At 31.2% G+C, this 12,500-nt stretch overlaps 1 protein-coding gene across 1 annotated transcript in view; it reads left to right on the forward strand.

The window, feature by feature from the left end:
• Positions 1 to 9,519, forward strand: part of LOC137616948 (uncharacterized) — an 84,277-nt gene extending 74,758 nt beyond the window's left edge. Inside the window, exon 2 of the mRNA XM_068346816.1 lies at positions 8,349 to 9,519. Coding sequence (XP_068202917.1) covers positions 8,349 to 8,459 — 111 coding nt within the window. The 3' untranslated portion in view covers positions 8,460 to 9,519. The remainder of the gene's footprint in view (positions 1 to 8,348) is intronic.
• The last annotated feature ends 2,981 nt before the right edge of the window (positions 9,520 to 12,500 follow it).

The raw sequence follows: 12,500 nt of genomic DNA on the forward strand, positions 1-12,500 counted from the left end.
TCCAACGCCACTCCCATGCGCCGAGAGGTGTATGATTTCATTCATGGCCTTTCTCATCATTTGCGCCATTCTATTGCACAGCCACTGAAGATGAAGTTGGCATTACAAAAGGATGCTAAGGATTGGGTACGCGCCAGTAGTTCATGTCAAACCTCAAAAGTACATCAACAAATGGATTCAGAAGTGGGCACCTTTCCTAAAGCTCAGTGTCGCTTTTCCTACATACACGTTGATGTTGTAGGTTCCCTACCCACATCACAAGGACAATGTTACCTGTTTACCCTCACCATCCTCTCCACTCGTTGGCCTGAGACGTCCACCTTATTTACATCGGCCTAACTCTCAAGATCGATAGTAAATTTGGTATCCCTGAGCATATTACTTCTGATATGGGTACCACTTTTACCTCTCATTTGAGGACATCATTGCAAATATCCTAAGAATCACCCTATATCAGACAACCGCCAACATCCATGATGTCAACGGAATGGTAGAACGTTTTCTGCTGCAACGACTCCAACTGGTTTACCCAGCTTCCCTGGGTCATCCTGGGAAAAAGGGCCACTCCTAAGACACCCTGGATGTCTCAGCGGCTGAAATGGTATATGGTGACCCGGTGGTCGTCCCTGCCGAATTTTCGACTCCAACCTCTTCCGACAATCTCCAGCGCCTACGTCACATTGTGAGAAAATTTACTCCATGCCGCTAGACTTACAAGCCCCAAGCTAAGCAACACATACCAACAGATCTGTACTAGGCACAGAACTTTTACCTGTGGAACTACTTTAGCAAGCCACCACTAACGCCCCATTACACGTGCACTTTCCTTGTGATCCATCGAACAACAACATTCGTGGCAAAGAAGACTGGGTCTCCATTCATTGCCTTCATCCTGCGTATCTTCTGGAAGATGACCAGCCTACAATACGCCTCTCAAGAGCAGGGCAGCCTATTTCACATGTATGTCCCTTTTAAGCGGGGAGAGCCATGTACCGCACGTGTTTCATACACACACGTACACGATAACGGTTTTTATTATCTTATCACTCGCTCTTCCCTGCACTGTTAATAGACCATCCTTTTTTTTTCATGCTAGCACAAGCTCTATTATGTTTGAATTTTTGTGACGTTCTTCCTCGGAATTCGCTGTATATAAACTCGATGATTGTTTTATAAAGTTTAGTTGCATTCACTCGCTTCTCAGTTATATCCTAACTCTCCTCGCACACCATAGCTAAAGAGTCTCTTCTACCCTTACCAAGTGGAAAGTAGCTACTGAAAAATTACAGTGCAGTAATTAATCCCTTCAGTGAAGAAGTGTTGTCATATATGAGGAAAGAGGAGAATGTGGAAAAAATAGGCCAAATTATTCAGAGAGAGGGATCCAATGTAGTACTATCTGGCCAGTCAAAGGACCCAATAACTTTCTAGTTGTAGTATTTCAACGAGTGGCTGGTGCCTTGGCCAACCTATTCCTGTCTGGTAAGAGCTTAAGCACATAACCTCCCATTATCTATAACGAGACTTGTAACAGACTTTGGCTCCCTGGTACGAGCGGGACTGAGCCAAGAAAGACCATACAACGAGATATTAAACCCCTTTAGCTTTCCCTACAGTGCACTGCGTGAGGTGAACTGTTGACACTGTTCCCTAAGGACGTTTACCACTATAGAATTTTTTTTATTTTATTTTAACATACGGTGCTTGAATCCTACAGGATTTGCTTATTGCAGGACATGTTCATGCATACAATTCAGGATTATCCAGGCATACAGAGGCCTGTTCATGCATATGCATTGGTTCAGTTATCACAAGGCTGTTATGGCAATAGATACACACATACACACACACACCTACACCATTGTTGCAAATTTCCATTTGCATAAAATGATTCTTAAACTCACAATGCTTAATTAGACAATATAATGAAATAAAAAACAATTGGTAATAATTCATCAATAAAAATATAAAAAGAGAAAGTAAACATATGTGAAAATCATTAAATTAATATTTACATGATTTTATACAGTACCAAAAAATTATAACAAAATCATAGGCCTAGAACACTGACAGAAAAAATAAACAAACGTACAAAAGTCAAATATGACCAGCACCCAATCGCCCCTTTTCGCTCAAGCTAGGACCAGGGAGGGCCAGACAATGTCTGCTCATGACTCGAAATCCAGGGCAACAAATAGCCAGCTCTAAGATAATGGCAGTTATGTAAACAATCACTATACAGTAAACTTTAAATGTTATTGGAGCAACAGTAATATGTCATTATAGCAATAATAATAATAATAATAATAATAATAATAATGATAGTTCAAAAATCATAGAATTAAAACAACAGTAATAATAATAATAATAATAATAATAATAATAATAATAATAATAATAATAGTTCAAAAATCATAGAATTAAAACAACAGCAATAATAATAATAATAATAATAATAATAATAATAATAATAATAATAATAATAATAATAATAATAATAATAAAAATAATAGAATTAAAACAACAGCAATAATAATAATAATAATAATGAAAATAATAATATTATTATTATTGTTAATAATAATAGTTAAAAGATAATAGAATTAAAACAACAGCAATAATAATAATAATAATAATAATAATAATAATAATAATAATAACAATAAAAGTTCAAAAATAATCGAATAAAAAAAAACATCAATAAAAACTATGAAAGTTGAAAAATAATAGTAATGAAACAACAACAACAACAACAACAACAATAATCAAAATAACAACAGCAACAATAGCAGTATAAGTGAAACAGTAGGCCTAAAGATATCATTAATAGCAATGATAATTATAACAGTGTAATGGTAATAAAATTAAAACAACAACAACAGTAATAATAATAATAGCAATGATAATTATAACAGTGTAATGGTAATAAAATTAAAACAACAACAACAGTAATAATAATAATAATAATAATAATAATAATTATTATTATTATTATAATAATAATAATATTATTAATAATAATAATAATAATAATAATAATAATAGTTAAAAAATGATAGAATTAAAACAACAGCAATAATAATGATAATAATAATAATAATAATAATAATAATATTATTATTATTATTATAATTATTATTATTATTAGTTCAAAAATAATAGAATTAAAGCAACAGCAATAATAATAATAATAATAATAATAATAATAAGACCTTGCACGTGAACCTTCTCTAGAAATACTGCCATTTAAAGCACATTTGTGTTCTTCTATCAATCAATAATATTAACCTAGTGTGTATGTATTCTATAGTCAATTTCTTTTAGCCAGGCAGATTTGCACCGACTCGCAGGGGTGCCCTTTTAGCTCGGAAAAGTTTCCTGATCGCTGATTGGTTAGAATTATCTTGTCCAACCAATCAGCGATCAGGAAACTTTTCCGAGCTAAAAGGGCACCGCTGCGAGTCGGTGCAAATCTGCCTCGCTAAAAGAAATTGACTATAGTTTGAGTGTTTTGGCCCTCTGAAATTCAGCGACCTTGAACTTTGAACCTACAAATCTTCAAAATTATACTTTTGGCAGCTGAAAATTAAGATTTTGGTCTTTTTTTTCAAGAAAATCGGATAATATTTGACGAAATTACGTTGAAAAATCGAATCTGACCTTTTTAAGGTCATTGGGACCTTGACCTTGACCCCGTGAGGTCAAAATTGTAAGTGGGTCTGCTGTGTGCCATAATGCATCTCTCCTGAGAATTTTAAGTAAATCGGTCAAGTGGTTTTTGCGTAAAGTTCCTAACAAAGAAATAATAATAATAATAATAATAATAATAATAATAATAATAATAATAATAATAATAATAATACAATGTATAACTGTCATTTTATGATATACAAATTATGTATATAGTAATAATAATAATAATAATAATAATAATAATAATAATAATAATAATAATAATAAACAGACGAATTTCCGCAATACGATTTACAGGAGAGAGAGAGAGAGAGAGAGAGAGAGAGAGAGAGAGAGAGAGAGAGAGAGAGAGAGAGAGAGAGAGAACACTAAAGTGATCAAGTTATAGGCTACCTTCTGTTACTAACCTGAACGAGGAACTTGTATAAGTTCGAAAACCTTAAATAAGCCAATGACTTAGAGATACATAAACAGATAGATAAGTCTAGGTTACTTACGTACGAAAACAAGTAAATTCTTATAGATTTACACTTACCTTGGGTCTTACGCTTCGAATATATATTAGTCGAACTTCAATATTTACTCATTTTCACTTCGTCAAAATCATAATAACACAAAATGAAGAATTATGATGAAGATCATTGGCTTCAGAAGTTCAGCAAACTTCATCACCTCAGGAACAACGGCTGTTTTGATACGTTTCAAATCATCGTAGCCTCAAAATCGATGTATTTTAATCTTATATGCTTTAAACTATCATTCTTTCCTCCATCGGTCCTCCGAAGGGCAACGGGAAATCGCGACGGGCGGAAATAAATCGGAAATCACAGATCACTACGAATAGAGCGCCATTTAAACATATCTGGTGACGTCGTTGTATTCCTCCGCCGGGAGCTGAGGTGTTACACGGCTGGTCGCTAATGTTTAAGTAATAAAACTATATACAGCTGTATTTTAGGTTATATACATAAATGCATACATACACCAATACATACATTCATACATATATGTATTTGTTTGAGTGTGTGTACATCAATTTACGAAAGGAAAAAGTAAATAGTTTAGTAGGATCTACTTTTTTTCTTCATTGACATCGTCAACTATCATGAAAGCGACAAAAACACCAATTTCAATTAAAGATTTCAATTACTTTCTCGTATTTTGTTATATTTAATATGGTCATCACATTCTAACGCTCGTAACAACACACGAACTCATACTCACGCACGCACACACACACACACACACACGTACGCACACGAAATCACATCTCAAGATAAACGTTAAAAAATATTATTATTATTATTATTATTATTATTATTATTATTATTATTATTATTATTATTAGCCAAGTTACAAGCCCAAAGTCTCCAACACATTGGTTGTTATATATATATATATATATATATATATATATATATATATATATATATATATATATATATATATATATATATATATATATATATATATATATATATATATATATATATATATATCCTTTCTAAGTGGGGATACCTTAACGTGGTTAACGATTTTGAGTATCACCATGATCAGTGAAGCTGTACTAGCCAGGGCCACCCATACTAGGTTGATTTGCTGTTAGCGATCAGACTGAAATCTCCCACCATCACCAATCCGCACTGGCTAGCCTAGTGATGAAAAATAACCAATTCCCAGACATGGATAAGGATATTTCTCAGGCCTTTGTCCTGCAGTGGATTAGTAACGTCTGCATTTGCTGTTTGTAAGGTTTGATAAAATCCGTTTTATTTGAGTGTTCTTGGACTAATTACTCTATTTATTAAGAACTATTTATCTGTTATGATAAAAACTTATTAATGTAATTCGAAAAGCCCAAGATAAAGCCATAAACTTATTTTGAGAAAACAAAGTAAAAAACTGTAACATTCACGTGGTTACCGAGTCGAGCGTGGGTCTAGACGTGTCCAGAATCCGTATGATACCAACAATGGCTTCCTTCAAATGGCGTTACAAATGAAATGGTTTCATGTTCTTTACCCTAATTTTCTTTTCCTTCATCTTAATGAATGTTCGGACAGCTGCATTGTCCATCGAAATGGCCAAGATGAAGGACATGTTAATTCTGTTGGTATTTCAAACTTCTGGTGTTCAGTAAAACTTCATTATTACAAAAGAATCCATTTGAAAAAAAAAATCCTTCTTGTGTACTTTTCTGTATTTTAGTTCATTTTAAGATATAAATCATTTGTAAATATCAGTTTTAAAGTTTAAATATCTATAGATTTAAAGATTTAATGGCAGAGATTTTAAATATCAGTTTTAAAGTTTAAATATTTATAGATTTAAAGATTTAATGGCAGAGATTTTAAATATCAGTTTTAAAGTTTGAATATTTATAGATTTAAAGATTTAATGGCAGATATTTTAAATATCAGTTTTGAAATTTAAAAATTTATAGATTTAAAGATTTAATGGCAGATATTTTAAATATCAGTTTTGAAATTTAAAAATTTATAGATTTAAAGATAATGCCCTTGAAACTAACCATAAATACAATATGATCAGCCCAAGAGCTCCCTCTCCACCCAAGCTAGGACCAGGGAGGGCTAGCCAATGGCTGGTGATGACTCAGCACGTAGACCTACAAGTTCCACCACGAGGATGGTGAGGTTACAGACACTACAAGAAACTATTAAGCTTGAGCGAGACTCGAATTCCAATTCGGCCAATCGCCAGGCGGGGACGTTTCCAATGGGCCATCACAAAGATAATGAAGATAGTATTATTATTATTATTATTATTATTATTATTATTATCCAAGCTACAACCCTAGTTGGAAAAGCAAGATGCTATAAGCCCATGGGCCCCAATAAGGAAAAATAGCCCAGTGACGAAAGGAAATAAGGAAATAAATAAATGAAGAGAACAATTTAACAATAAATCATTCTAAAAAAAGCAACAACGTCAAAACAGATATGTCATATATAAACTATAAAAAGACTCATGTCCGCCTGGTCAACAAAAAAGCATTTGCTCCAACTTTGAACTTTTGAAGTTCTACTGATTTACAACAACAACAACAACAATAACAAAAACAACAACAACAACAAATGCAGTCGTGTTAATCCACTACAGGACAAAATCTTCTGACATGTCCTTAGTCTGAGGCTTGGCCATATTTCAGCACTAGGCTGGCCACTGAGGAATGGTACCGGTTGGACATTTTGGTCTAATCGCTCACAGCAAACCCACCTAGTATGAGGAGGCTTGACTAGTACAGCTTTGCCTCTATCAACCTAACCAGTATATTAAGTACATGGTAGTTAAGCGACAGTTGTGGGTCATGGAGACTATATAGAGGAAGCAAAGGGCTAGGAACCTTATATAATAATGATTGCTGGCACAACTGAAAAGGGTACCATTATTTTGAGCCACCCTTTTATGAAGAAAGGATATATATATATATATATATATATATATATATATATATATATATATATATATATATATATATATATAGATGTGTGTGTGTGTGTGTGTGTGCGAGCGCGCACGTGTGTGTGTGTAATTTTGCACAGTAGAAATAATAAGAAAAGATATAATTACACTCGTTGATAACAGGAAGTCGGAAGAGATACAGAGAGAGAGAGAGAGAGAGAGAGAGAGAGAGAGAGAGAGAGAGAGAGAGAGTGAGAGAGATTTACTTAGTAACTGAGAAATCTATTTATAGAGTTTCTTCAAATTATTATTATCATTATTATTATTATTATTATGATTATTATTATTATTATTATTATTATTATTATTATTATTATTACTAGCAAAGCTACAACCTTAGTTGGAAAAGCAAGCTGCTATAAGCCCAAGGGTTCCAATGGGGAAAAAATAGCCCAGTGAGGAAAGGAAACAAAGAAATCAATAAACAATATGAGTAATAATGAACAATTATCAAAAAATATTTTAAAAACAGTAACAACATCAAAACACATTTCATATATAAACTATAAAAAGAGACTTATGTTAGCCTGTTCAACATAAAAACTTTTGCTGCTAGTTTGAACTTTTGAATTTTTAAAGGCTTTAAATCTCTTGATTTAATCAAAGGTCGATTGATTTCATCAAAAGTCGATTGATTTCATCAAAAGTCGATTGATTTAATCAAAACTCGATTGATTTAATCAAAAGTCGATTTATTTAATCAAAAGTTAGTTGATTTAATCAAAAGTCGATTTATTTAATCAAAACTCGATTGATTTAATCAAGATTTGAATGATTTGATCAAAAGTCGATTTATTTAATCAAAAGTCGATTGATTTAATCAAAATTCGAAGGATTTGATCAATAGTTGATTGATTTAATTTAAAGCCTTTAAATCACTTGATTTAATCAAAAGTCGATTGATTTAATCAAAAGTCAATTGATTTAATCAAAAGTCGATTGCTTTAATCAAAAGTCGATTAATTTAATCAAAAGTCGATTGATTTAATCAAAGGTCGACTGATTTAATCAAAAGTTGATTGACTTAATCAAAAGTCGATTGATTTAATCAAAAGTCGATTGATTTAATCAAAAGTCGAATGATTTCATCTAAAGATGATTTTTTTTATTGTATTCATTGTACGATTTCTCATGCTTGATTTGACTCAATTTTCTTTTTTTCCTGCTTGCAGTTCTGCTGTGAAGGGCTGTGCGACGCAGCATCCCTGGCCTGCTGCATCTGCTGCGATTGCTGTCACTGTGATCTCTGCTGTCTACTTTGTCGAATCTGCACAGCAGTTTGAAAATCATATATGGATAGATTCTGCACTGTTGAAAATTAGCCGTTAAAAAAAATGGTAAAAAATCCAGGAATTTGCCTTTTTAAAAACATATTGACTTGAAGGGTTGATTACAGATATGAGCAAATAAATAAACTACAAGAGAAGTCATGTTATAGAGGGCTGCTGTAGAATATATAAGAATCTAAGATTCTTTAAACCTGTCTTAAATATTGACCCGTACAACTTTGGACGTTGAGATATATCTTTGGGGGAAAAATATTCAGTTTTCCAAATAGAACTTTTCTCAGTAAATTACAGATGTAATCTTCCTTGGCATAAGGACAACTTATGTGGTCGTCCATTTTAGGAAAATGAAAAGATAATGTGTATATGTAGAAATGCTCTACAGTTCCGTCCGCCAATGGACCTCTTCTTGGAGGGTTTTTCATAATGCTCCAGTTGTGGACGAAACTGTGGACCTCTTCTTAGAGCGTTTTTCATAATGCTCCAAGAGGTCCAGTTGTGGAGGAAACTGTAGAGCATTTCTACGTGTACAAATTATCTTTTAATTCCCTCTATGGACATCACGAACAGCCTTCTGGACCCCCCGAGGATACACAAGAAACCGAGGAAGACAAAAAACCCGCTGGCGAGATGACTTAGACCAACATAAGCAACAGTGGCACAGAATAGCTTGCGATAGAAGTCTGTGGAGAAACCTGGGGAAGGCCTACATCCAACAAAGGACTCTTGAAGGCTGAAATGATGATGATGATGTGGACTACCATATATTAAGGAGTGATATTACGGTCACCAATCCATAAAAGATAACAAAGTATGGTTAAAAATTACGGTCGCCTGTATTTTACTGAAATACAGCTGAGAACATTATGTCAGATTAAAATTACGGTTTTTTTTTAACAGTGTATCATCTATGGGTTTTTTTATGCAATGAAGCTTTAATGGGAAGTCTAGTTTCTCAATGTATATAAGAATTTTAAAGAATTTTAAAAGAAATTTGGATTTTCTAATGTAAATAGTATTCTAAATTTATCTTTAGGATTTAGAAATTTCTCTGCTGACCCAATATTAAAGTTTTTTTAGTTTAATATTTTTTTAATAAAACAAAGTATTTGATTGTATATATATTAAGAATCAAATCAGAATTTTTTAAGTTTATTTAATAAAAATAAGAGTTAAATGATGTTTTTTAATGAACATCCAATATTCAAGTTTTTTTTTTTATTAAGACTTTTTAAGTTTATTTAATAAAAATAAAGTTAAATGATGTTTTGTACTGAACACCCAAAATTCAATTTTTTCTTTTTTTTTATTAAGACTTTTTAAGTTTATTCAATAAAAATAAGAGTTAAATGATGTTTTGTACTGAACACTCAAAATCAAGATTTTTTTTTATTAAGACTTTTTAAGTTTATTTAATAAAAATAAGTCAAATGATGTTTTGTACTGAATATCCAATATTTAAATTTTTTTTTTTTTTTTTTTTGCTTAAAACTTTTTTTGATAAGATAAAATTAAAAGACATTTTATATTGAAGACACAATTCTAAAGTTTTCTAGTTTAAGATTTTTTTTGCAAAAACAAAAAATATATATATTTTGTACTATAGACTCAATTTCAAAGTTTTTTAAGACCTTTTAACAATACAAAAAGTTAAATGATCTTTTGTATTGGAAATTCAGTTATAAGCTTTTTTATGATATTAAAAAAAGGTTAAACAATATTTTATACTGGAGACTCAATTTTAAATTTTGTTATTTAATTTTTTTTAATAAAACAAATTGTATAAAGTTTTCATGAATATATTTCTCAGACTTTTATTTTCTAAATAGGACCAAGCTTGAATTTTTAAAGTTAATAATCTTTTATCAAAGGAGTTAAGACTTTAAATTTTAAAAGGAAGAATTGAAAATTTTTTCGGAAATCTATTGCTTAAAATATTTTGCTTAAATGAAATGTTTTATTAAATTCCATCGAATAGCTTCTGTTTCTATCATCATTATTATTATAAATAGCTAAGCTACAACACTAATTGAACAGGATGCTATAACCCCAAGGGCTCTAGTAGCTAAAATAGCCCAGTGAGGAAAGGAAATGAAGAAACAGATAGAATAGTATGAGTGTACGCTCAAACAAGATTATAGAAACCATTGTAATAATAATGAATAATTAATGATTAATTATTAAAACTAACATGTATAGGAATTTTGTTATTTATAATTTTTTCTATAAGCTGTTGCCATTCCAAAAAAAAATTTTCTTTTTTTATTCAAAAATTTTATACATAATTAAATATCAATAGTGCTGTTTGTAATGGTATTTCCTTCGAAATATTTTCTATGCATCAATAAACTTTAAAATATAATTTTTATGTGATTTTTAGTCAATCCAAAATGATTATAATTTTTCATAATTTCATACCAGAGGAACTATTATACCTCGTATGATGATATTATTATTATTATTATTATTATTATTATTATTATTATTATTATTATTATTATTATTATTATTATTATTATTATTATTATTATTATTATTATATTTCATATGTCTTCCAATAATAATAATAATAATAATAATAATAATAATAATAATAATAATAATAATAATAATAATGTAATAGATAAATGTTAATGTATTACTTTACTTTACTTTGATGGCTGCTTTTCCAGTCCCATAGAGCAGGGGAACCCCACTCTCTACAGGACCTCCACTGTCGTTTTACCTTGTTCGATCCGAGTATTTAACATTTCATATCACATATTGTTCATTTACTATTAAATCGTCACTGTCAAAAGACTCATGAAATAAGAAAGTCTTCAGTTTCCTCTTGAAAGCCTTAATGTCTTCAATCATTCGAATGTTTCGTGGGAGCTTATCATATAGTCTCGTGGGAATAAATAAACTTTCCCATAATTGAATAATCTTTGGCAGGCTGAAGAATTGCTTGAGGAATACTAAGGATGAATTGATTGAGGAATAAGAAGAAGAAATTGTTTGAGAAATATAGAAAATTAATTGTTTGAAGAATATCAAGAAGAAATTGTTTGAGGAATATCCAGGAAGTATCTGTTTGAGAAATATCAAGAAGGAATTGTTTGAAGAATATCAATTAGGAGGAATTGTTTGAAGAATATCAAGGAGGAATTGTTTGAGGAATATCAAGAAGGAATTGTTTGAGGAATATCAAGATGGAATTGTTTGAGGAATATCAAGAAGGAATTGTTTGAAGAATATTAATTAGAAGGAATTGTTCAGAAGAATATTAATTAGGAGGAATTGTTTGAACAATATCAACAAGGACTTGTTTGAACAATATCAAGAAGGAATTGTTTGAGGAATATCAAGAAGGAATTGTTTGAGGAATGTCAAGAAGGAATTGTTTGAAGAATATTAAATAGGAGGAATTGTTTGAACAATATCAACAAGGAATGGTTGAAGAATATTAATTGGGAGGAATTGTTTGAGGAATATCAAGAAGCAATTGTTTGAGAAATATGAACGAGGAGTAGCAAGGAGAAATTGAGAAATATCAAGAAGGAATTGTTTGAGGAATATCAAGGAAGAATTTCTTGAGAAACGAACAAAATGAAAGTCTGGATCATGTAAATAATCTTATAAATAATCCTTCAAGTAATCTGTTTATATCTAATTTTTCTAATATCTGGCGTCACAACCAACAGGGGTCTATGATACCAATTACATTACAAGGAGACTGAAAGTAATTATTTATTTCCCAACGTAATTTACTCTTCATTTCGAAAATGGTGTCATCAAATTTCCCGTCACCAATTTCATTACTGAAAATCTTCCCTCCGGTGACCTATTTTCCAGCTGTTGATTCCAATTTCCTATTTTCAAAATATGGAGGTGTTTTGAGAGTAGGTTGGGTCCACGTTTATTAATATAATGTACAGATGGATACATGAATTCTTGGTACACCTCGCTGCAAGGAAGAGCATCCAGCTAGACTCTTACTGCGAGGCGAGCTCTTGTGTAAGCCCCGCCCACTAACTCCGTCATCTCTCCTTACAGCCT

This window comes from Palaemon carinicauda, chromosome 23 (assembly GCF_036898095.1).
Source record: "Palaemon carinicauda isolate YSFRI2023 chromosome 23, ASM3689809v2, whole genome shotgun sequence".
In the NCBI taxonomy this organism is placed as follows: Eukaryota; Metazoa; Arthropoda; class Malacostraca; order Decapoda; family Palaemonidae; genus Palaemon; species Palaemon carinicauda.